Raw genomic sequence first — 26,393 nt, forward strand, 5'->3', positions numbered from 1 at the left:
ATATAACAATGTGGACAGTATGAATGCAGCAAGATAACACAGCTAAAAATGTCTGTAATACACATCCTCAGAGGAATTCTAGGCCACGCAACCAAAACTGGACACAGAAATTCCTTTTCAGAAACACCAGATAACCCAGTAATTACGATGTGGTAACATCATGAATATAACACAGTGGCTACAGCACATCCATGCCAAGCATTACGCAATTCCTTGGTAAGAACATGACGTTCCCTTTTAACGCAGGCCAATGACAGCAGGCCAATATAAAATACTACAGTCAATCTAAACCAGTCAGAATTTACTGTTCTTCTGATTAGCAATAATCTGCTCACCTTTATACACCAAATATACCTCATCCCACACTAACTTGCCCATGTGCCTATACTGTAAGGTGTTAAACAAACCCAAACTTCTCTACAGTAAAGCACATTTTAATGTTATATAAGTGTTAGAGAAATAAGGGTGTGGCAAGAACCCAGGAAGAAAGAAGAAAATTGGTTTATCAGTCTGTATCTAAAGCAAACACTTCCTGGTCAGAATAAAGTCTGAGGTAAAAGAAAAGTCTAGAATCCACTTCAAAGTACTTTGCTTTCTTCTCATACTGCAGCTCAGCTCCACCAAAAATCTCAGTTTACCAAAACCAGTGATTTTTCACAGGGGAAATTTATTAGCATGAAACTATATTGTTCAGAGATAAGCTCAAATAAGCCAATTTGAAAAGCTGAGGCTGTTATGAGCTTCAATCTTTGTGATTGAAGATGTGTGGAAAAGGTATTAGACTGAGAGCTAGCACAGTATGCTGACTCTATGATGCCCTGTGGAGGCATAAAAGGAATATGAGTAAGCTGTAAGAATGAAGATTACTGAAATTTTCAGACTGCATTAGTGTGTTAAAATAAATATGGGAAGCCTACAACAAACCTTAGCAACCGACAAATAAAGAAACCACATAGTCTTTGGATCAGAAACAGATCTAGAAAACTTGCTGAATTTGAAGAAAGTACACAAAAGGCAAAATCTTACTGCTTGAACCTTGACATTAGATCAAGGCCAACTACAGGACAGACTGCGTTCTCTCACTGCATGAGGTTGGACACTCTGCCCAAATGACCAACTGCTCTAACAAACTGTTCTCTCTTCTACTTTAATCACCTGAAACTGTCAAAACTACACCAGAACTGAAGGATATGATTTCTTTCTTCCACTCCAGGCCAAAGGCCCTCTCCGAGAGCACCCCCTCAGGCCAGGGACAAGGCCTCTACACCTCAGGGCCACGTCCAACTCACAGCACTGATGGCAAGGCTCGCATCAAGGGAAGACACTGTCCCATTCTCCAGTGAAACTTCATCGCTTTGCAGAAATAGAGTAAATAATAAAAATAAGAAATCACAACAGCATGCCAACACACACAAGTGTGAGAAGGGGCCTGGTATTGTAGCACAGTGACAGGGGCTCTCTCTGACATGAGCTAAGCTATAGGCCCTGCTCGTGAGTTTCGTATTTGAGATCTTCTGTACAGTGTACATGAGCAGCGCTGTGCTCCAGCTAAGGTCAAGGACTAACAGACACCTGGACACCCAGAAGGCAGGAAAAGTTTGAGTTTCACCAAGTTCAATGGCCCCAAACAGTCCAAAGAACACGGAGACATCCAGAAAATAAGCCCACACATTTAACTGACAGCTCGACATATTTTGGTTTTATCAAATATACATCATCAAAACCTACCATTCACAGATAAGTAATTACTTGCTGCCCATCACAGGGAGGCACGTGGATTAAATAGTTGACAACAAGCAATAGCCAGCTCCAGAAGTTCGCTGCAGTTCTGTGAAGTGACAGCTTGCATTAGCTGCCACCTGTAAGCACTCTGTGGTTACAGCAATGCTGGCAACTTGAAGCAGTTCTTCATTGCACTAACAGACTTGGCCACAACCCTCTGGCTGGAACAGTTACATAATTTCCACCTCGATTTGTACTGATGTAAGGGGCGGCCACTCAATGTCAGAAGTACAAGTACACGGCAGTCTTACGTGCGGAGAACAAGTTGAAAGAAACTTCATGGCTGAAAGCCAAGAGACAACTTATCGCAGCACCCTCCCAGGGTACTCTGGAGCCACGTTGCCATGTCTGCCCAGAACACGATGTCAGCAGTTCACTTTGCAAGATCCACAGAACTGCTACGGATGCCCCGTGGGGTTTTATAAGCTCTCACAGCACACAGAGAAGGCTGCATCCTACCCAACCCACCGGGAGACATGAACCGCCAGCCCAGCTGTTACCGTGTGGCTCGCTATTTGCGTGAAACTCTTCTTACATAAACGGTTTTGTAATCACACATGTAATAGCGTGCACCCCATGTCAACAAGCACTCCGCCGCGGTCTCGGGGCACAGCACGTCCCCGCTCCCGGACCTGTTGCCCGCCCCACCTGTGGCACCGCGCAGCACCGGGGAGCGCCGGGAGAGCAGCGGGGGGGGCGCTAAGCCCCACTCCCGTGCCCGCCCACCCGGTACCCGCGGCACCGACCTCTCATCGCGGCATCACACCACGCGACCACCGGAATGGAGCCCGGGATAACGCGGAGGGACCGGCCACGTCGAACGGGCCGTCACCCCCCTCGGCCGCCGTGCCGGGAGCCGCCCCCCCACGCCAGCTCCGCGCCCCGGGCCGCCGCTGCCGCCCCCTCTTTCGCTCCCTCTTTCCAAATCCAAGGATCGGGGGCAGAGCCGCCGCCCAGCGCCGGCCGCGGGGCGGCACCCACCCGGCCCCATTCCACAGCCCTACGGATGGATCCGTCCCGTCCCGCGGCGGCGGGAGAGACTCGGCCGCGGGGTTACGTAACCTCGGCCCGGCGGACCAGGGGGAGCGGGGCAGCCCACCGGGCCCCGCACGGTCGCCGATCGCCCCCCACCAGCCTCCCGGCCCCGCCAAGACGCGGGGAAAGCGCCGCGGGCCCCCAACTCACCGCACACCTCACGTCCGCCCAGCGCGGCGCAGCCCGGCACCGACTTCATACAGGCAGAAACGTGACCGGGCGTCCGGAGCCCGCCCCTCCCGCGCTGCCATTGGCTGCGGCTACGTGACGCAGACGAAGGACCGGGGCGGGGGCGGGGCGCGCTGCTCTTCAATTGGCTGCGCCGCACGCCGCTCACTTTACATAAGCCTCACGTGTGACACCATGTTTCCACCGCCGGCCGCCACCGCCTCCGAGTCTGCCCCGACGGCCTCCCCTCCCCCTTCCTACCGCCACCACCCCCTTCCTACCGCCACCGCCACCCCCCCTACCTCCTTCTCCCTCTCTTCGCACGGCTCGCGGAGTGCTCACTGCCGCTAGGCAACCCCCCGCCGCGCTGCGCCGCGCCTCCTTCAGACCGCGGTTGCCGAGGAGGGCAGAGGTTACATCACGCCCCGGGGGAGGGGGGGGAGCGGCTCCGCCCCGCCCGTCAGAGCCGACCGTGACGTCAGCGCACGTCCTCTGGGCTAGCGCGCGGGGGACCGTTGGCGATCGCGGCGCGCGCTCGCGGGCTCTGGGGGGGCGCGCGACAAGGCTGCCAACAGCCGTTAACGGTCGCGGCGCGCGCTCGGCCCCGCCGAGGAGAGGAGCGCGGGGCGGGCGGCGACAGGCGGCGCGAAGGGGCGGGGCGCGTTGCCTGGGAGCGCCGTACACAGACCCCAAACAGCGCCCGGCCGCGGGGTGCGGGGATCCGTCACGAGGCGCTCCGCCCGGCCCCACCCCGGGCCTCGAGAAGCGGACGGGCGAGCGAGCTCCGCGCCTCAGAGGGAGCGGGCTGCGGTGCGGAGGCAGCGGCGGGAGGCGCCGGGACGAAGCTCCTTACATAAGCGAGGAGCGCCCGTGTCCCGCTCCCCGATTTTGTACGCGCCCCGGGCTTTCGAAACGTGCCGGCTGACAGCGCGGAGCTGCCTTCCTCCTGCTCTTAGCGAGCCTGGAATCACCACAGAAAGGTTTAACGCTAAGAGTCTCTGAGGCGTTCAAGGTACGTCCTGTTCTTGTGGAAAACCAGCCCCAATTACTGTGCAATTATTTCCATTCCAAGTGTAAGAATGAACTTTTCGTGTTTATTCCCCATTAAATTTCCCGACGCTCAGTATTGACGGTGCCCGTCTCACGGTGAAAAGTTCACATATTCCTCGAGCTGGTGGCGCTGAGTTGTGCCCAGGCCCCGCACTGTGGTGCAGGAGGACCTGAGATGTACTGCTGCAGCAGCATTGCCCGCTGCTGGCGGTCCTGCACGTCTGCTCATTAACATTAACGAGTTTATTCCACGTTATGAGCCTTCTTTCTCTTTATTGTCACGCGTGGCGATGAAAAGAAGGTACAGAGGAGATGCCAAAGCTCTGCCAGCTTTGGTGTGTGTACAGCAATCGGGTGTAACTGCATGCATAAGGTTGCTCCATGGGAAGTAAGGCAGCAGAGAGCCATCAGGGCTTCCACTATTTATCTACAAAATGAGGTTAATGCTGCTTCCCTCCCTCACTGTAGTGGTTTTAAGGATAAGTCCATTAGGTCCATAGATATTTAAGCAACGGCTATTGCAGAAACAGCTTGTGAGTAAAGTACCCAGCAGTATTTAACTCCTGGAGAGGAGAGGGGGCAGGGAACGGAAGCATTAGGACAGGATCCCACAACTGGATTTGTTGCAAAGCACAAGTCAGCTTATCAGGATCCCTATTTTAGTTTGCACTCCCCTGAAGTTTCTAATTTAAAGACTAATCCTAATTAGATACGCTGTATTGTTTGGTCAACTTAATGGTGTTAGTGCTTCACATCCAGAACTTCATCATTCTGTTTAAATTATCTTTGTTAGGGATGAATGGATGTACAATGACATTCTTGGGATGCTGGGTTTTTGTCATATGCCCAAACTACCCATCTTGTCTGTGAGCTGAGGGCTACACTTCTAAACATATGTTCTAAGTCAGGCCCAGAGGACCCTGCCTATCCCAGCAGCTGGATGAGTTCCAGGACAAACAGAACAGAGGCACATCCATCACTGTAGTGCAACACACCAGTTCTAGCAGGAGAACAGTGATTACCATCACCAGAAAAAGCCAGTACCTTTTCTGCCCTAGTATCGACCAGTTGCATTATTTGAGTTCTGCTTATTTTAAAAGGATACAAAACAATTGTTTTGGTCAAGGTAGATGCTCACTGAGAATCAGTTTAAAGTTCTATTCTTGCTGCTTTTTGGTATTAGTACAATAAAATATATTTAAAAAAAAAGAAAAAATGCCACACACAAGATGGGAAAGCAGTTACTCAAAGAATGATTGTGCAACTGGAACAAAGTCAGTCCAAAAGTTTTCTACTGTACCTATTTTCTGAAAGTTGGCATCATGTATAAAAATTCAAGTTATTCCAGGCATCACCAGTATAAAATAAGTCAGATACATGTCTTCTGGAGCAATGAATATTACTAGTGATACAATGGCTCATCTGCTAAGAAAACAAAAGAAGATGGTTGTAAGTGGCAACAGGACAAAACTCAAAGCGAAATAGTTTAATTTTCAGCTTCCTCTGCTTACTAAGTAGCTGTAGCACAAGGGCTTTAGTAGCAGAATAAGTAAAGTACATTTCCTTGTGTGTACACACAAAAAAATTAGGATTAATCCACATAGAAGTCAAATCCTTTATGTAAGTCCATTTCACCATACAACACCTCATGTCTCACTAGCATCACGTGGGGCTCTGTGCTGCTTTAAATTCTACCTGGCTCCTCCATCTAGTTTGGCAAGGCAATTACCTACCTGTGTGAAATGGGAGGGAAGGCAGCAGGCCTTCCTAGTAGGGTCCAGCCATAAGCAGCCAGGTTCGGGCTCTGCAGTTATATTTCAATTGCAGAACAAGCAATACTCAAACTGCACTATTGATACTTCGTTTGCTACTGAATCTCTTCCTTGATTAACATTTTTTGTTGTTGTTTCAGCGTAGTGTCTGAATTACCGAAAGATGAATTGCTAGAGCTCAACTTTTTTTTTTCTTCTTTTATTAATAGGTTTTACATTAATAAAATGTAATTTAGGAAAGCTTCTTGTATGTGAAACTGCCCCCTACCTCCATCACTGCTTAATATTATCAGTACTCCAACCCCCCGCACCTCCACCCCCCAAATACTGGACCTTTCCCCAGCATATTTACAAAATAAAAGTTAGAATTTGTTTAGCAATAGTATTTCAGTCAGTTCTGGTGAACAGAGGAACATATTGACAATATCAGCTTTTTGGGGGGGGGAATTGGAAAAAAAAACCAAAAACAAATCCTTCAACGAGGAGAAAAAAATGCTACCTGTTTGGGGTTACAGCACAGCACTGATGGAACTGTATATTGTTCAGGGGAAAAAAATCACTATTTTGCATCTGGAGCCCGCAACTAGTTCTTCATTCCTAAGTCTAATTACTCATCATTTGCAGTGGCACTGAGTTCCATCAATTCTTGCAGAGATCTGGAAAGGCATTTTGCTAATGAGCAAGAGGTGTCACTGTTACTGTCTGTACAGATGAAAGTTGAGGGAAGACTACTTACCTTCATTACAGTGACTACATGGGTAGGCTTTTCTTGAAGCATTCTCAAGTGTAGGAACAAAGTACAACAGAAAGCTAGCAATATCTACACAATCTTGGAAACTGGTTAAAAGTTCTTTGCAAAGATGAACGGCTGTCCCTGGCCAGAAAACCTGAAGAATTCTGGGGAATATTATTTTTCATTCAGCCCACATTCTGAATGTTTTCTTGTTATTTTTATTCAGTTTCTGTTGACAACGGCAGTGTAATTTTAAGGTTCAACTACCTTGAAAAGTGACACATAAAGGAACATTGCATTGTTCTGATTTAGAAGGGCTGAAAAAACACAATTGGAAGTTGTGCGTCTCATCACCATAACCGTGTGCTGATCCCAAGTCCCTTGTGCAAATTCAGGCGTAAATACAGCTTTGTGGACTCTCAGGTCAGGGTTAAGCTGTAGTGTCTATCAGCAACTCATTTTCAAGTCATTCTCACAGAAGTCTGAAGAAAGCCTGAACTTCAATCCATTGGGCCAAAAAAGTTTTCAAGCTTCCTGTGTAATTCGGAGCGTTAGTGTATGGTTTCACAATCTACCTAAGGTGATCAAAGGCCTTGCAGAAGCACCAAAAGGAATGGTAACACCACCTCTACTAAGTTAAAAAGTAGAGATTAAGAAACTGTGCTGTCAGCTGGATTGGGAAATTGATTGGACTGAAAAATTCCAGGACAGCAGATGTTGGTTGGGCCATATCACAGCTGCAGGACCACTAAAGCCAATAGGATGGAAGTCCAGATTTTGTGTCAGAGCAGAGATTCCAGAACCTATTGATATTAGCTGACAGTATGTGGAATTATGGAGTCAGGCATTTAAAATGAAATGTGCATGTCATTAAACTAACGTAAGAACACTGGTAAGGGATGACAAACAGAAAGTGAATCTTCATAATGTTGGATTTTTATGTCCTCTTCTGCACTGAAAAGAAGCTCCTCCATCAGGCTGGTGTTCGCCATTCAGAACCACCCATTCAGATGTAAAGACAGCTTTCACACGTCTCTGTGCTGGTGTAACACTTTGCTTTCATCAAGGGGGGCAGCACTTCTCTTCATGCCCTCCCTGCTAGTACCATGCTACCATATTTATGGTTACATGGTCTTCACCCTCTCTTTTGCCTACACCACTACTCGGCCCCTCAGTGAGACAGAAACCTTTCTGAGTTAGTTTCCACACATCAAGCAACTAAATATCTGGTTTCTTGGTGAGTAAATGCAATTCAGAGTCAATTCATGGCATGGACAGGACAAACATGAAACAAACGGGAAAGATCTTTTTAAAGGCAACGAGACAGAAAACATTTCCAGAGTTTTTGCTACCTGAAGCATGCAGATTTCTGGATTAAACACAGGCCAGTGTAGTGCATCTCCTTGAGATAGCTGGATTGCTCCACAAACACCTGAACAGCAGGGCTGTGATCTGGTGCTGTGCCTGCAGAACAGTGTGTAACCCAATCCTGGGCTCCCCACAATGTCTGATTCCTCAAGTGCTGCTTCTATTGATTTAAAAGTACATAGAGTTACTGACTTCCATCACACTTATCATCTCTTTTTTAACTCCAGTAGAGTGAGATGTTATCATTCTTAGCAAAATGGAGCAAGAAATACACCTTCTCTTAATAATAGAATAAGGCTAAAGAGACAAGATCTAGGTACTGGCTTCCCCTCCGGTGAGCATTTATGCAATTTTTATTAAATAGTCATTACGTAAAACATTGGATTATGGCTTGGCACAGGATTGGAACTGGGCTCTTTTTGTTCCCGGATAAGCTTTCAGTAGTTGTGCCATGGGGTTATTCTGCTGCCCTTAGCTGCCAGAAACCTGTGGGTACAATGCTTCTGTGATTTGTTCCAGTTCTAAGAAACAGATTATAACATTAACTGATTATAACAGAAACCTTCGTAAGAAATTGGATGCTGAGTAGCAGACTGTTAGAATCTCTTCCATAACTCAACCCAGACTATCAGGTATTCATCCGTTCTAATTCGGTTACTAATCACAGCTCGGTGATTTATAGTTGGTAAAGAAGGAAAAGCCAGATTTTAAATTATAAGGAGCCTATTTCCTCATATTTCTGAAGTGTCTCTTAATTAAAAACACTTCATTTTTAGATTGAGTTTCTCATTACCATTCAACCTCAATTAGTTTTATGGTGTTAGTTCACACAAGACACTTTGAACTCAATGCTGCTGCTACTGAAGTCAATGGAAGCTTGGTTTTGTTTTCAAGAGAGTGTGTATACTAACTTAACTGGCTGTGTTTGCTTCAGAAAGAGAAACTAAATTAGAAAATTCCGATAAGCCACAAATTAAAAGAGAAAGAGAAATGACAACTCACTTTGCACTCTTTCACTGATCCATACCACTAGGGACTGAGGGACTGTCACAAATTCTATTATTCTATTAACTTCTTTTGATTTAAATAGTTTCGAGAATGTACTCAAAAGAAGTCAGTAACTGAAACATAAAAAGTGCAGAATTTTCCCCATCGTCGTGGATCATTTGATGCCTAACTGGTATGAGCTTTACTACTTGCCTTTCCTCAGTGCAGCCCCAGGGAGATTTTCCTCATCCACCTCATTTCCCAGCCACGTATTTTCTCAGAATGCCATATAGTTGTAATATCTTTGTCACATTTGTAGACAGTGGCCAATACATTCAAAGTTATCAGGTGAATGGGGAGAGGCAATCAAGCAAGGAGAAGCAAAGAAAGTAATTGTGTGAGCTGTATTTATATATTAAAAAAAACAAACCCTAAAATATAAAACTTATTGCCATAATGAAACATTTAATCTGCTTCTAACATGTGATGCTCTATTAGCTGTAGCAGAACTTTGGAATCAATGCTTCTGTTGTGTAACCACATTAAAAGAAATTGAAGAAGCAGTCTAATTCAATCAAAAGGAAAAAGAAAAAAAGGCAAACCGCCAAACCCAAACTCTTTCATTCCTTAAAGGAGAAAGGTCAGAGTGTATAAAAGAAAAGCAGGAATTAGTAATTCTAAGTAATATTAGCTAATGTTGCTCAGTAGAGGAAAAACTGTTTTCATACTAAAACACTGCGCTGCAGGAAAAGTGAGGAAATGTATTTGAGAAAAAGGAGGTAGGTAGAACAACAACAACAAGAATGAACATAATTCTACCTTTCTAAAAAAGCAGAACGATGACACATTCCTCCTGTAGGCAATTATAAAAATGGTGTAGGACTCATCCTTTCTTTCATGTCTGGGTAGAGAACTGGGTAAGCATTGGGATTTTTTTTCTAACACGTCTGAAAATACATATCCAGTTGCCTTGCTGCCTTTTTATCCATCTGAGTAATTTAGAATAATTATTTTGTGTTCCCAGTCCTGCTCTTTCATGGTGCATTACTAACTGGCTATTGTTGCTAATAACATTGGTAGCATTTGCTGGCTTCATTAGACCCTGCAGAAAGCAGTGCTAGTTAGGAGGCTGATGCCTCTTGTATGGTAATAGCATTCTTGGTGTTTTTTTAAATGAATAACGTGCAGTGAAAACTGACTTGGGGAGACTTATTCAGAGTAAGTCTGCATTATAGTGTCAGCCTATGAAGGCATATTCAATCCAAACAGTAGAAACTATCTGGGTTGCTACAAAGCTCAGCATGCATACGAAGCCCACCCAAGAAGCACAGTCAGTGCTCAGACATTTAGCCCACTGTGCTACAGCTGCTGTGAGAGCATTCCTGCAGCTGGTTAGCTCAAAGCGGGTGTGGGAAGGCCAGCCTGTACTGCAGTCCTTGCTGGTGGTGGTGTCCAGAGCAGTGGTGCCTAGTGAGCTGGCTGAAGTGTCTCCTTCATGTTCCCATAGGCCTAGTTGTAAAATGGTAATTTCCCTCTGCAGAATTTTTTAAAATCTTCATTTATTTTCACGTTTGATTCACTAGCATGAGTTACCTAGATGAGGGAAAGAAGAGCAATAAAAGCAACATGTTTAAACTGAATTTAGGAGCTTGTATTTAAACACTAGGCTATCATCTACTTGAGCTGTTAATCAAATTTAGTTGCTAAGTGCTGTCATTTCTGCTCATCAAACCTGAATTATTCCAAGGCACATGCACCCCTCTTCTTGTAGTGTGGATGGCAAATTTTAATTTTGTCAGATCTTTTTTTTCCTTTCCCCGTGAATCACATATAGTAAGTTACCTATTATTGGATTAATTTAAAAACTAACTCATCAGTTCCTTCTTACCTGCAAGTCAAAATTTACAAATAGCCAGGCCAATTTAAGCCTACTAACAGTGGAATTAAGAAGACGGGTCACAGTACCAGCAGAACTTGAGGTGTTCTGGTTAGACATGCGTTCTACTCTTCAAAGCACTCAGAAAGCAAACCAAAAAATGGTAAGGCCTTGAAATGGCAGATTTGATAGTACTTCACTGCAGCCTAACAGCCTATAAATCAACTTCTTTTTTGTTCATTCATTGGCATAATATCTCTTTTCAGGTTCTAAAATGAAATTAAAGCACATTGTGCCACCATCTAAAAGACTTTTCCTCTCTTCAAACTTGATCATTGGAGCACAGATCAGTGCTCAAGGCCAGAGATACGACACTCCGCAGAAGGTCATGAAGTTGTTACAAGTAACTGTGACTCAAACCTTGAGATTCACATTGACTTAATGTCAATTACAGAATGCAAATGTATACATGTATATACAATGTTTTGGTGGATTACAGTAAAATAAATTGTATAGGGAGACCAGTAATGCAATATATTTGAAAACTGCACTATGCCCATCTAGTCACAACCTTGTTTCCACCACAAGTAAATCAGTTCACTACAATAAACTGAAACAACAGCAGGAGACTTTGTGAGAAGACTGCCATATTGCATAGTGAGAAAATTTTCCTGCTGTTTGCATGCTGTAGTGGCTAAATCTGAAACAGAACCTCAGTTACATCTATCTATCTATCTATCTATCTATTATATATATATATATATAATTTGTTGTTTTTATTGGCATTTGTGGAATTTTTATAACACCAAAAATACGTCGCAAATAATATTCAATTTTTCAAGGTTTACCCAGACACGTCCTACTTCCTATTATCTACTTTCTCTAAAAGACCTTAGCGAAGCAATTGTTGATCAACCAGAAGGTGGGAAAGCAAAGATGTAGCACAGGTTCATTTCTTACTCCCTAGATAAGAAAACTCAGTTTGGAAGTCGATCACTCTTCAGTGTGAAGACACAACCAAGCCTTGATGCCTTGGTCAAGCTAGACCAAAGTCCCCTTATTTACAGAACTCCGTTCTCTTAACACCATTATCTTTATCCCACAACAAAAAATGATGATCTCAACACACCAGTGTTCTGTAGTTTAAAGGCTTTTGTTTGTCTTAAAACCACGCTGTAGATCTGCTCATTTGTTAGTATTGCTGTTAGTATCGTTAGCGTGGACACGTTGGTATCTGCTGCCAGAGGTGTGGTGGGGGCTGGGATGCCGGAGGGCAGGTAATTACAGAAGGGCAGTTGGCTCTATTAATATGTCAGACATACTCCTGCAGCAGGGCAGGTGGCGTGCGAGAACACTGCGGAGCTGCCTGAAGAACTCTTTGTTCTCCCTTCAGTTCTAGTTTACTGACTGTGGTGAAACCACTCATTAGAAGGGAAGGTAGGGAACGTTCTTAAATGAGTCATGTTTGTTCTATGATTGTCAGACTACATCCGTAACTGGTTCAGCAGCTCTATTCAACTGGTGAGCCTGTTCCCACTACAGCACACGACACAGGGAGCCTTTATATAGACAGCTGTGGGCAACGTGCTTCATGTTGACTCTATTGCAAGAGAGTACAGGAAAGACCTACTATACATGAGAAATTCACAGCCCTTCCTTCTAAGGTGCATTTAAATTATATACTTTAAATTAAAAAAAAAAAGAAAAAAGAAAAAAGAAAAACAAGAATTGAGAGTCCATTGAGGACAAATGAGGCAACATAATCAGAGTCACCCTGAGCAATGCTGAACTTGAAAATGCTGGATGCAAACCTGGAAGCATCAAGAGAATACAAAGACTCTGATGGTCAACATTGGCCACCATTATGGCCAGACCTCAGTCTTCTTAATGAATTTTTTTAAATAGAGAAAGTCGAGAACTGAAGTGAAATTCCTTGTGGCATAATAGCCCAGGCAAGAGGGGGAGCAGCATTTCACACAGCATCACAAAACAGAGAACAGGACACTGGGGGGTGGTGCAGAGCAAATGAGACAGTGCCAAAAAAATCACACTCCCCAAAACGCTGTAAGTTTGAGAACACTTGAGAAACACGAAGGCCGTCTGAATTAACTGATGTGAGGAGAGCAATGTGAGAAGTGTTACAAGCAGTACAATTACAGCACAGCACAACGGTTAACCTGAGGGGCAGACAGCGCAGATTAATTCCGTGCATACAAATTGCGACTGAATTCGTTTCGAATGTGCAATTAAGTCTGACACTATTAGTCTACCTCGGCATAAAGTGGAATAAATTCCCCAGAATAACAAGCGGTGGGCAGCAGTGCCCGCACCGCAGCACAGCGCAGCACAGCAGGGCCGCTCTGTGGGGCCGCTCCCGCCGCCGGAATCCCCCGAGGCTCGCAGCAGGGGGAGCCCCGCGCAGCCTCACTGCGGGCCGCTGTCCGGCTGCGGCGTGGAAAGGGCTGATTGGTGGTGGGGTTTTCCTTCATTGCAGGATTTTAAAAACATGATTTAGTTTGATTTTTTTTTTTTTTAAAGAAAATTTTAAAAGAGAATCTTCTTTCTGACATTGCACTGCGATGTGCCTGATCGTGCCAGCACATTAAAAAAGGGGAAAGTTCTGAAAGCTCCCACAGATTCTCTATGGTCTCACAGAGAAAACGATCAGGAATAGAAACTGCCAATTAAAGACATTCTGAGGCTCGACTTCTCCCTGTTGCCTGGGTCAAACGAGAGGAGGCAGGTTTTGTATTTGAAAGGCTCACTTTATAACCTCCCTTTTTGCTCTCTATCTCTAGGTGTGATTGTGATGTGTTGTTATACAGCCCTACTATGCTGAAGAAGAGCTCACACTGCTCTTGTTTGGGTATTAATGTTCTAATTGTTAAAATATTATTTTGTGGTAGAATCCAGACACTGGGATATCTGTAAAACAATGGTGTCTTAGTGTCATCAGAAAGCTTTTCAGTATTCTACACGAAAGCTGATAAATTTGTATACAGCCAAGGGCAGCTCCTAATGGGCACAGTGCCACAGAAATGCAGCAGCACTAAAACAGAGCCAGCTTGGCCGCCTTACTCCATAGGGCTATAAATTCTAGGCTTAGCTACAGATCAACATGTAGGTTAGCTCTTCATCTAGATTATAGTCAGGCCTTGAGCGTACTACTTTTGCCTGTATCTCCCCAGAAATACTATTTCTAGTCCTCAGCAAAGGCTGCTACTGTATTTCTTCCATCTAACTGACAAACCAAGGCATCTCATTTACAACTGGCATCAGTGTCCAAAGTGATTAGCTGTTTGAGTGGGCAAGAAATGCCTGTGCAGGAAGAAAGTTTTGCTTTTTGTATATGGATGCTGGGGGATGGGGAAGTTGTAGCAGTGGGGAAATTACTCAGTTTCTCAGGCCTTATACTCTTGAGTGAAACAGAAAACCCTAAAACTCTTGCTGACAGAAGCAGGAGGATTTAGATGAAATTCATCCTTAAAGAGATTGTTTACAGTAGTTTCACTAATGATAATTTTTTTAATTGCCCAAAACTATGGAAGAGATTAAATGAAACAATGGGTATAATATCAGGATGACTGCCATGGAGGCAGAGGTGGTATTGACAGTGTTAAATAGTGTAAGCAATTGTAATAATTACTGTTGTAGGTAATACTAATATGCCTGTAGGATGTTTCAGTTTCCTTTAAAAGAGGCAACAAAATGTCTGTGCTACCACATAAAGCATTTAGTGAGCCCACACTTGGATGAGACACTTACTGCTGCCCTGGTCATACACGATGGAACTGGCAGATGTGCAGAAATGGACTTCTAGGGTGACAAAGGAGGACATGATCTAAAGAATTAGAATAATTAAGACTGGAAAAGATCGTCAAGTCAACCCATCCTCACCATACCTACTAAGCCATTTCCCTAAGTGCCACACCTACACATTTATTGAAAATCTCTAGCCAACAGACAGTAGAAAAGCCAGGCTTACCCACATTTATTAAGCAGTTCAGCTAATGGCTGATAAATTATAGACTGTTCAATGGTGAGGGAGGAAGAAAGGGTGTTATTTCTGCAGAGTCATTGTAGTTGTCTTAAAACAGTTTTAACTGAGCGTCATTGATACCAGGAGATTCCCACAGTAAAATGTGTTAATATTTGTAGGTGTAAGAACTTCTCATAATAGCTGCCCAAATCACAGGTGCCATTACAAGATTACATTCTCCTAGATTTGAAAGATCTCAGAAAGCAAAAAAAAATTTTTCTAATCACAGTCATCATCACTACCTAGCTTATGTTTCATATAGAGCTCTATTAGTCTCAAGATTTGAGGTTTTTTATCCTCAGTCTGCACTTTTTTATATTTTCCCTAAATGGTGAGATTTTTTTTAAATTTTAAATATGTCAGGAGCACTTAAAAGCATTGTGTTCATTCACTTACCTCCATGTAATTCAGCTCAGAAAGCAGAGTATGTATGGTCACTTCAAGGTCTGCCTTGTCTTCGAACTATATTCCAAAGCATAAGCATATCCCAGAGCTGTTCATCCTGTTAATAAATCCCCAAAACAGCCCTTTCTTCTCCCTGAACTTCCATCAGTTATGCAAAACTGCTATCCATACAACATGCAAAAATACATTTGATTTTTCATATGATCTTACTAGTCCTGCTATCTTCCCCATAATCACTACATATAATTTCATTTTTACTTGATTTCATCACTTACTAGAATTCTATATAAGCTGGATCATTGGAAATTGAACCATTGTCTTTCAGCAAAACTGAGCTAATTAGCTAACCTGACTGTAAGGGAGCTAACAGAGGATTTCTTCATTATTAGCATAAGTCTTATTTTGGCTTTGATCAGTTTCCTGTGTTCTTCAATATCACATCTACATGCACCATGTAGCCTAATTCACTCTCTCAGTCCTTATATGCTACTGCACGTAGGTGAGAATATGCGTTGTATGAAAAAAAATTTAAAAAAATCAGTGATTTCTTTGTCCTAGCTTCTTACAGATTCATAGTGTCCCCAATTTACTGCCAAGCGTGCTAAGAGTTACCAAGGAAAAGGCTGTTGTTTTACTAAAAGAGCACAGTGCATTTTGGTATCACCTGTTCTGGTGTGTCAGGTGGGGAGATAATACCATACCTTCATATGCACTGACATGATTTGCAGACAATTTAAACTTACTGAATGATGTCCCATAGGCATGAAGGCATAGAACCATCTAGAAATATCTAGCTATCTGTGATGCTTATATATTTAAAAATGTAGGGGTAGTCCCTAGGAGGGGACAAAAGCAGCCAACTCTTGTCCCTTCAAGGAGCTTAATTACTCATTAGTGATAAGGATGGTAATGGTTTCTGTGCCCCATTAAGCCATCACATTAGTCGTAAGCAGCAGCAGCTGTTTCAAGTTAAAGCAGAAGATGATCCTGAAAGTCTGTATTCCTCTCACAAAAAAATCCTTCTTTCTCCACTTAAAAATGCATCTGAAGTACACAAAACCCCTGAACTAGCAAGACTCAGTGGCAATGAGTTCCCTTAGTTAAGTGTGCCTTATTAACAGGAAAATATATTTATCCATAGGGAGAAGTAAGAAGGTCGAAGGTAATAAATACATTTTCTCACGTGCTTCTCTTTAATGACAATTCTTTAATGATTATACTAGTGCTTCCACTGCTTCCCTTCTCCTTTTTTTGTATATGGATTTCAGTGTTGTCTTACACCAGAAGTTTTTTACTTTTCTGTTAGACTGAGTATATAAAAATTCAGGGTGACAGGAAATATGAGTTTCCAGAAGATAACACAGAGAGGGAATGAAAGCTGAAACTACTTACCTCTGGTTAACTGTGTGCATTCAGAATAGAAACAAAACAGAAAGCATCTACTTAAAACAAGATTTATTGGCACAAACATACATGTTGCAAATGTATACAGTATTCTTGGAAAATATGTTCACCACTTCAAGAAAAAAAAAATCACCACCCACGAGAAAATACAGTAATATCAAACATCTTAAGTTGTCACAATTTTAGCATCAAAATGTATGTGGAATTTTATAATTTATAAACTAACATCCACTGACCTCCAGGTCGAGCACTTTCAGAAATTTCCTGGTCTCCACAACATTTTTTTCCTTCTCAGGTAGCTCTATTAAGACGTAAATGGAATATTTTCTATAGAGGCACAAATCTCAATTTCTTGCCCAGTACAGTTGAGTCCACAAGGTCAGAGATGCTGTTCTCGGCAGAGGCTTTCAGATCCTTTTTGAACTCATTACTACATAGCTTAGCACTACGGTGTGGCCTTAAAAGGATGCAATTAATGGTTTGGTCTGGAGTTTAGTTTTAAAATGGCAACTGAAAATAAGCTACTGGTTATTCCTACTAGAGGAAAGAAAGCTTGAAGAATTAAAAGGAAGGAAATAGAAGAAAAGGTTTTGTTTTGCACTGCCATTCCAGTGGCATTGAACAGAGACTGGCATTGTTAAAGTGGCTTGTGAGGAAAACTAGAATATCAGTAAATTCCCTTCTTTCTCTTGTGCCACTGTAGTAACTTAGTAACCAGTCAGTGTTTTGTCACTGACCTCAAACAGTGCAGAATCAGACTACCAGATGCCTTGAATCTGATTGAATGCTATCGATAGCCTCAGGTTCGGCCTCAGAGGTGTGGGCTTCATGTATATGCAGGAGGGAAAGAATACACTGATATCCTCAGCTTCATCAGACCTGACATAATTCAGTGTAAAAGAGGAAGAAAGAACCGTTCTCGTGGTAGTGAAAATTCTGAAAAATGGAAGTTGTGCTTATTCCCACAGGATCTGAGTTTGACTCCTGCCAGAAGGGTGCATTAAAAAAAGCAGAAACGTAAAATCACAGAATCATTAGAGTGGAAAAGACTTCTGAAGGCCATCTAGTCCAACTCCCCCGCAGTGAACAGGGACACCACAGCTAGATCAGGTTTCCCAGGGCCTGATCCAGCCTCGCCCTGGAAGTCTCCAGGGACAGGGAATCGGCCACATCACTATGCAACCTGTTCCAGTGTGATAAATCACAAAGAATCATAAAATTTCCTGACTAGGAAGAGGACCTACAATGATCATCGTGTCCATGTCCTGCTTCTACCCAGGACCACCTAAACCCTATGTCTGAGAGCAGTGTTCAAATACTCCTTGAGCTCTGGCAGCTCAGGCTGTGCCCTGGCAGCCTGTCCTACACCCACCGCCCTGTGCTGCAGAACCTCTCCCTGCCCCCAGCTGCCCCTCCAACACAGCCCCAAGTCGTTCCCTCGGGCACAGTCGCTGTCACACAGAGCACAGCTCAGCACTGCCCATCTGCTCCCAGTGAGGAGCTGCAGCTGCCATGAGGGCTCTGCTCAGCCCCTGTGCTCTGGGCCAAACAAAGCAGGGGATCTCAACCACTCCTCATAGATCTTGCACTCCAGACCATTCAGCATCTTTGTAGCCCTCCTTTGGATGCTCTCGAATAGTTTCTTGTCCTTCTTGTATCATGGTGCCCATTGGCAGAGTTCACTCTTGAATCCCCCACCATCCTTGAAAACTTTCAAAACTTAGCAAACTTAGCATGACAAACCCTGAGCAACCTGATCCAACTTCACTTGGTCCTACTTTGATTGGAATAAATAAACCCCAGAAGACCATTCCAACCTAATCTTCTATCATTCAAAGGAAAGGCTTTTCCTCTCCTGAATTAGAACATAGCATGGTTTCCTCATCAGGCCTGGATTTAGTAAGGACAGGTGAGTCAATGTGAAGTTGTCTCTTCCCATTAGCACTGTGTGATACAGTATGCCCTCAATCTCAGATGGTGATAAAAGATACATAGCTATCTTCTTCTTCTCTTTCCTTTGCTTCTATCTCAAAGCCCCCAGAGAGGAGAAATTCGCTATGTGCTTAAGCATGTGCTGAAGTAGCTTCCAAAACAGGGCATGCTTTGTTCTTTGCTCAAGGCCAGAATGTGAAATACTCAATCATATGTTCAGGTCTACATTGCTGAATTGTATGCATAGCGCCTTCAGAGGCTGCTTTTCAGCAATAAAACTCAAACATAAGTGATTAAGAAAAACAATTATTAGTTGTAGCCAATTAATGGCTACAAACTCTTATTTCCTGCAATGGCTAAAACAAATTTATAAGAATTAATATATGGACACTGTGAGAACTTTTTATAATGCAAAACTAAGTAAAGATTGCCCATGGTAAATACTGGTTGTACTTTACCTCTTCCATACTTCAGAAAAGAACGTATCACCCAAATGGCAAACGTTTGTCCACATTTTGGAGCAAGGGAGGAAAAAACAGTTGTGAAATAAAAATTTAACCTCTACAACAGTTGATATTTCCCCCTCAAAATGTATTTTTGCAACAGACAAAAGAAGCTTTTAGGCCCCATTCTTGAGTAGGAGGTACTAATCTTTCTAATGTCTAATCTTTCAGTGGTGCTGATAAACACAATATGACTAATATTTTACCATGTGGTTGAGGAGGGAGGACTTTTCATTTACAAGACAAAGTAATAATGGATTTCATTACAAATAGTTGACTACCAGTAATCTTTCATTGTGCAGACCTGTGCATGTGGCTTAGTTGCATTAGCGTTTAATCTTATATCCAGGTTGGGAAAAAAGCAAATGGAAAATATATTGAACTTTGCATTTCTACTGAAAAAAAATATCTGTCATTAATAAACGGGCTTTGGAAGCTTACTATTTGTCTAATTTGTATAGCTGCTAGTAACTTAAATACAAAGAATATTTAGAGATAAACTGTATACCTATAGCCTTTATGATGCAGTTCTACTTTTATTCTGAGTCAGTTTTCCTTTTAAGTTTCATGAAGGGCTGAACTTGCAGTATTTAGGATGCTGTAGTTTGTTAGTGGCAAGGGGCCCACACTGACCACTACAATGTCAGGTCTAACCAACATGAGCCTGACTAATGGAGAAACTGTTGCAACCTTTCAAGTAAATTCTATAAATATTAAGAGTTGAACTTCCAAAAACAATTGTGTGCTGTACTTCTATGAATTCACAGCTCTATTGTATGTATCATCTCATATCTTACAAAGAAAACAACAGCAGCTACAGATGATGGTTGCACTTGATGATCTTTTCAGGTCTTTTCCAACCTTAACAATTCTATGATTCCACATTATTTGGTCTTACTTTCAATAAATCTGCAGCTTATCGGGGGAGAAACTAATTTCTAAGGATACATTAACATAATGAAGACTGTTAGTTCTTTTAAACTCTTCTCTTTCCAGAAGCTCAAACCACCACCACCACACGTCCAGGATGTCAAAAATGTATTGGATTCAGCATAGAGTTTTTCCATCCTTTCCATGAACCTTTTAATAGTGGAAAAGAATAGATATTAGCATGGAATGAGGGCAAACAAAAAGATGACCCTGTGTCAATAAGATGTTATTACTGGCAGACTGAAGCTGTGTACAGCAAGAGGTATATCTATTTAATGCACCGATCACTCTGGAGCCCTTATTTGACTAAAGTCCTGCAGCACTTCTGCAGCACATGGGCAGCATGCCTTGGGGTGGTACATCCCGAACTGCTCTCCTTGCAAAAAACTCTAAATCGTTACTGTGTATGTCTCCTGTATTTTCAAGAAAAAAGGTTGAAGGAAGTACATTCAGCTGCCTCATTTGAAGTAGTAGTGTATATACACTTCAACAGACTAGCACGGCTTAGTTTAGCATGTGAATGGCGCTCTTAAGTACAGGCTCTCCAAGGAGGCTACAGAATGTTGGCAACATTTCACTTAAACCATTTCCCCATTTACTACTTTGTCATTATCACTCAGTCCTTATTTGCCATTTCCTCTGTCTTCCAACAAAACTGATAGAATTACTGTTCCAAGAAATACTGAAAAATTAATTAAAACTGCATTGTGCACTATCGCATCATTTCGAACTGCATTATAACCAAGAGCCGTACCCTGCCTTCAGTGTTCTCATCCCCTCAGTAGGGGCTGGTTTGAGGACAGCGGGGCATTATGGGCAGGAGGCTGTGCTCCACTCAGGCCTAACTCAGCTACGATTGAGGTCAACAATAACAACAGGACAGAAGGCAGGGAGTCAATTCATAGGGCAACAGAACAGTCCCAATATGCTATGCTCCAAATATATTACGCTCCAAAAACACAAAGGCTTTAAAAGAGAACAAAGACTTGAAGAATAATGGTGAAGCCAGCTACTGTGAGAATAGCTAAAGAATGGGCAGCCTTTCGTAATTATCTTTGTTGTTCTCTATGGTATTTTCTCTTTGAAAACAAATAATTTGCCCTTTTAAACTTACAGCACATGGCTTCTTTGCTTGAATAGAGTGTTACATATGAACCATGAGGCTGTATTCATGTTTTTAACCAGTACAGGTTATGATTTTTGCTTTGGAGAGTTAGCAGATGTGATACAGTCATGACAGAATGAGGTTACTGCAGAAATGACTCAATGTTAAATAATCAAGTGTTTACCAAAACTGCTTGTAATCAGACTGCCACAGTTTTACTTTACTGTAAGATGTAGCTTTTAAATGTCAGTGCATTGGGAAAAAAGGTAAGCTTCTTGGGTGGCTCAGATCTCTTTTTATGCATGTGTCAGTCTTCTGGTTCTCAATGGAGAAAAAAGGCAATTGAGAACATCAATGGAAACATAATTAATGAAATAAAGTAAGGGAAGTTAATTGAAGAAGAAAAAAAATCATTTCTTGAAGTGGAATAATTTCTGAAGGAGAAAAGAAGGAAAAAGGAAACGCGAGGTTCTTGTTGGACTGTTTCATACATCTCAATCTTGTATTCCTACTGAAAGTAACAGCCATCATCTAAGACATATTCAGCCAATTATTTCTCATGATACAATTGCTATTTTCAAACAATGTTATTCAGCCTTTTAGCTTTTAAAGACAGGTGTTTGAGGGTGCTTGTACTTTATCTAGCATGGAGAAACACAAGCTCAAATAAATTCCATTTAACAAAAGGGCCCCAGATCAGCTGGGGAGAATAACTGCCAAGAAGAGCATCTCAACTCCTCTGACTACACAGGGAACCCAAAGGTTAAGTCTGTTACTGTCCTAAGGTTCAGGTCAGGTCAGATTCAGGTCTGAATCCAGACCAAAGAGACTTTGGCCTCTTTGAGACCTTTCTCCAATACTCACTGTGTACATTGGGAGTGAGCCCATTGCCTTATATGGCTACTGCTTAAAAGGCAGGAGAGATGGGGTCAAGATGTAAGCCCTTGGTTACACTCAAGTGCCCTCTGATTTGTTATGTGAAGATCTAGCAGATCTAGCACCAACATGAGCAACAGAGGCACTGCCATGAAAAATAATAGATTATACATACGCCCACTGGGTCTATAACCTCGCATAGGACAGAGAAAAAAAACTCCATAAAAGTACAAAGATTTCAGTAATACCTGAGCTTCCAAAAGTTCCTGAAGTCTGTCTGCCATGAGAGATGCACTTTGGAGAAACAGACATCACTGTTTTACATGCATGCTCTTAAAAGACATGTCAGAGTCATGAACTTGCTTATAAGAGCTAAAACCCATTTAGACAAAAAGTAGCTTGACTATTCAGAAAGTTATAGGAAGGTCTGTTGGAGAATCAGGGACAGGAATGAATGAATGAATGAGACGCAGTAAATGATGAATTTCAAAAGGCCTTGCTAACCAAGAAAAAAGCCAGGCCTTACTTCATGCAGGTTCCAATGGAACAGAAGTACCAGCTTTAAAAGTCAAATTGACTAAACTTTGAAATCACTTCTTGTCCTACAGACCCTACAGTTACATTCAGAATCTTCATCAGATTCTCCCTCCTCCATTTAATAATACCGGATTATGTTGAACTACGTTGGACTGACTGTGCTGTTACATAACAAGGTCATCAGGTGTCTCTGTTTGGACTTCACACTACTTGCTCCCGCAAGTTCTGCATTCCAGATATTTAGGTTTAGAGCCATATTTATGTTATTTCAAGGTGAGCTAAATTAGAAGGAAGAAGGCATAATGACCAGGCAGGACTTTACTGCTCTGTGAAGAGTGGCTGCAAATAACTCTACTTAAACCTAACATATTGATGTGTAGTCAAGCTAAAAAGCAGCTATGACACAAATACAGACTGGCTCCTAATCACCCAATTTCAGCAATGATGTTTCTGAATGTCATTATCATGCCAGCAGTGCAGCTGTAGCCCAGAAATCAGGGGAAGAGTAAGTGCTGATTATAAGTACTGAGAATACAAGTCTCTTATGTTACTAGTGTAACTAGTCTAACTCCAGTTAAAGCTACCAAAATATAAATTAAAGCTATGAAAACTCTAGCTAAAGCTTCCAGCCAGAGAAGTCTTCCATTTGGTCCCCGGGATGGCAATCATAAGTTAATCAGCCTTGCAGTCTCCTGAGGGTTTGCCATGAAGTAGGTAAAAGGGAGCCACTTTGTGCCTTTTTACCAGCATGAGCCTGGGCAGTAATTAGTGATGAAGAGTCATAGTTTAAATTCTACTCAGTAACTGAAATTCTAGCCAGTACTGACTAAAGAAGAATGAGTTAACCTTTATATGGGAAATTTGTTATTACATATAGGGAGCTGTAATTATGAATGGACATTTTAAACATAAAGGCAGTGACTGAAAAACAAATCAATCCTGGCTTAAACACAAATAAGATCTCCAACTGTGTTTATATAGATTGTCCTCTGTCACACTCCATGTGTAAGTGATGGTGTTTCACAATCCATGACCTTAAACTGTTCTCTATTACCATATTCTCACTGCAAGATAATTAACATCTGCAGGAGCAGTAAGACTCCAGGTCTATACAGTGCAGAAGGACATACTTGTTCGTGTTTCTTGGGCTGAATTAGAAATGTTACATGGCTTACCAGCTGCAACCAAACAGTACAGCTAGTGAACATTGGACATGCACAAGCACACTATAGGGCAACCAATTTAAAAACATTAATTTAGCAAATTTATTAGAACACAGGAGGAAATTGCCTCTTCACGAACATTTTACAGCCCACTAGAGGCTAGGTTTCATGACTAAACTCTTGCAAATTCTTACCAGCGTCTAGTAGTAGTCAACCTTGTCAGTTGCTATTTTGAGGGAGAATGAATACACATTCAGCAGTTTATCTTCTCCACTGCCCCCTAAAGCTCCCATTTTGATCACTAACTTGAGATTAATGAGCTCAGAGGACTGAGCTCTTACAGATTCATTATAGTTTCATTTGTAAACTTTGCATCTTCACAGCTTCTTCATGTGTATCTCTTGCTTACATCAGATAAACAGTCACTTTAGACTGATGGGTATGATGGTATCATATAACCTTACTGATTGTACTATCTCCAGTGAAAGCTATTTGTATCTCATGAGATGTTTCAGCATTCCTGTAGAGAAGCCCCATGAGGATCAAGTCATGCTCAACGTGAGTATGGGCGGCAGGGTCTCACCATCAGGAGGTAGTTCTTTCTAACTGTTATCCAAATATCTTAATAGTCTAAAAAGGGTCCTGAAGTTGGATAGCTTATTCTTTTTCCAGAAAAGTTTCAATTACACACAATAATAGCATTTCACAAAGTCAGGCCCTTTAATGACAGCATAATTTTCTGTCCGATCCATGAGGATTTTAGAATAGTTCATGCACTTAGCTGATGAACTGAAGCAAGCAGGGCATACCAGTAGCACATCAGAAACTTTGAAAGTTACTAATGTTTGAAGGTTACTTTTATTACGACCATGGCCACCTGCTAGTTAACAATATGAAACAATACACATGAAAATGAAGTAATAAATATATAGAAAAACAATGCAGCTGGAACCATTCAACTAATCATTGCTTATTTCCTCCACAAAATTCTACTTGAGATCTACTGCAATGAACTTGTCTGGTTCTCTCTTTTTTTTAAGTCTAAGATCATGTTAAGAGAGATGCTCTTCAATGAGCATATCTGCTAATATAGCTATTTATGTGCCTTAACAGAGTTGCAGGCAAAAATAAATAAATAAATAAATAAAATTAAAAAAAGAAAATCTAGCAATTCTTAGAAATTCTGAAGATCTCAACTTAAAAAGGAGCTGTCAGGATTGCTTGGCTCAAAATCTGAAAATTCTAGTTTCTAGTTTAAATAGATAAGCTTAAAATTGGTATAATTCTCTCCGGATATTATCCACATTCTTCTCAAAACAAACTGTGCAGTATCTTAAAAATCAAGTAGAAATCAAACACTTGGGTGTAACCTTACAACAATAGCATACAAATTTCCCCCCAAATGCAATATATTCTTTACTTTAATTGTATCAAATGTTGGTTTAAGTATGAAAAATATCTGAACTGAGTACTTTATTAAGATGATGTTATAGCTTATAAACTATAGAAACACAAATTAAATTTAAGTAGGCCTACTAACACCTCCAGTTTAGAACAGTGTTTCTCTGCCTTCCTCTGCTCAAGGAAAGCTTTGTTAGGCACTATCCAATTTCCATTCCCTGGCCTCTGTCCCTACAGTTCCTTCTGTTACTGCATCCTCCTCTTCCCGATTTTTAACTGATCCTCACAAAGGGAACCATTTCTGCAAAATGGTGTAGAACCAGCTTCTTACAGTTGTGATGGGAAGCCACAGACATCACCCAAGTCATTTATATACTCAAGTTAGAGCTATAAGCATTGGAATTTGTCATTCAAGAGAGTTCTGTGAATTGTGACAGACACTACCTTGAGTTCTTAGCAAGAGTCTGCATCTTGGTTATTTATGGTGCTTGTATTACCATTTTTGCATTTCACTGAGCTTTTTCAAGACTGTGCTAGCTAACATTTTTTGGTGTCGTACAGTCTTCTTTCTGTCTTTCACACTGAGGCTATCTCAGTTGCTCAGAACATACTGCAAGGGAAAAATTAAATCCATAAAATGCAGATACATTTATTTTCTGCAGGTAATGTTTTTAGATGGATATCACATTTAATTTCAAAAACATATGTGATTGGTTGGCTAAGTAGAGATGTCTTACACATTCTATGAATAGTTGCAAGTACCATTCTCCAGTGCAGCAGACACTTGCTGCCTCAAAAAGCTGCATCTGATAGTGGATTTTGCCACAAACAACTTTAGGTACTCAGACTAAGAATTTTGGCCCTCATGTTTGCTGAAACCTGACAGTGTCCCTTTACGCAGGAACTCTCCTACAGCTGCATTCTCCAATTCTGAGATATTTAGGATGCTTTTCATATACTACGGTTTCTGAAGGTCAGTGCGTGCACATTTTAAGACACAGTGATAAGACAGTGTATGGAACTACTTGGCAGTTTTTAGCTGGTACAGTTTCTTGTGGAAACAACAGAATTCCAAAACACACCACACTGAATGCTTATACGTTATTAGAAGCAAAAATCCCAAGACACCAGGAATTAAAAAGCGGAGTTCAACAAAGGAACACTGATATTGTTGGTTGATACGAACAAAGTTGTGCCAAGTCTTCCTTCTTCATTTTTTCAAGTGGAGAAATAAACTGAGAAAGGAAGCAGAAGGGGAAAAATAAGACATACAACATTGGTTAGTACAGAGTTACCACTGTGCTTTATCTCACAGAAGCTTGTTCTA

General features: G+C 42.0%; 1 protein-coding gene across 1 annotated transcript in view; it reads right to left on the reverse strand.

Annotated features, from left to right (window-relative positions):
* Nucleotides 1–3,776: 3,776 nt before the first annotated feature.
* Nucleotides 3,777–26,393, reverse strand: part of LOC306949876 (vesicle-associated membrane protein 3-like) — a gene marked incomplete at both ends in the record, with an annotated part of 32,389 nt that continues 9,772 nt past the window's right edge. The window contains one exon of the mRNA XM_079539925.1: nucleotides 3,777–3,946. Within this exon, the coding sequence (XP_079396051.1) occupies nucleotides 3,777–3,946 (170 nt within the window). The remainder of the gene's footprint in view (nucleotides 3,947–26,393) is intronic.

The sequence above is a fragment of the Tetrao urogallus genome (assembly GCF_951394365.1).
Source record: "Tetrao urogallus genome assembly, chromosome: 9".
Lineage (NCBI taxonomy): Eukaryota > Metazoa > Chordata > Aves > Galliformes > Phasianidae > Tetrao > Tetrao urogallus.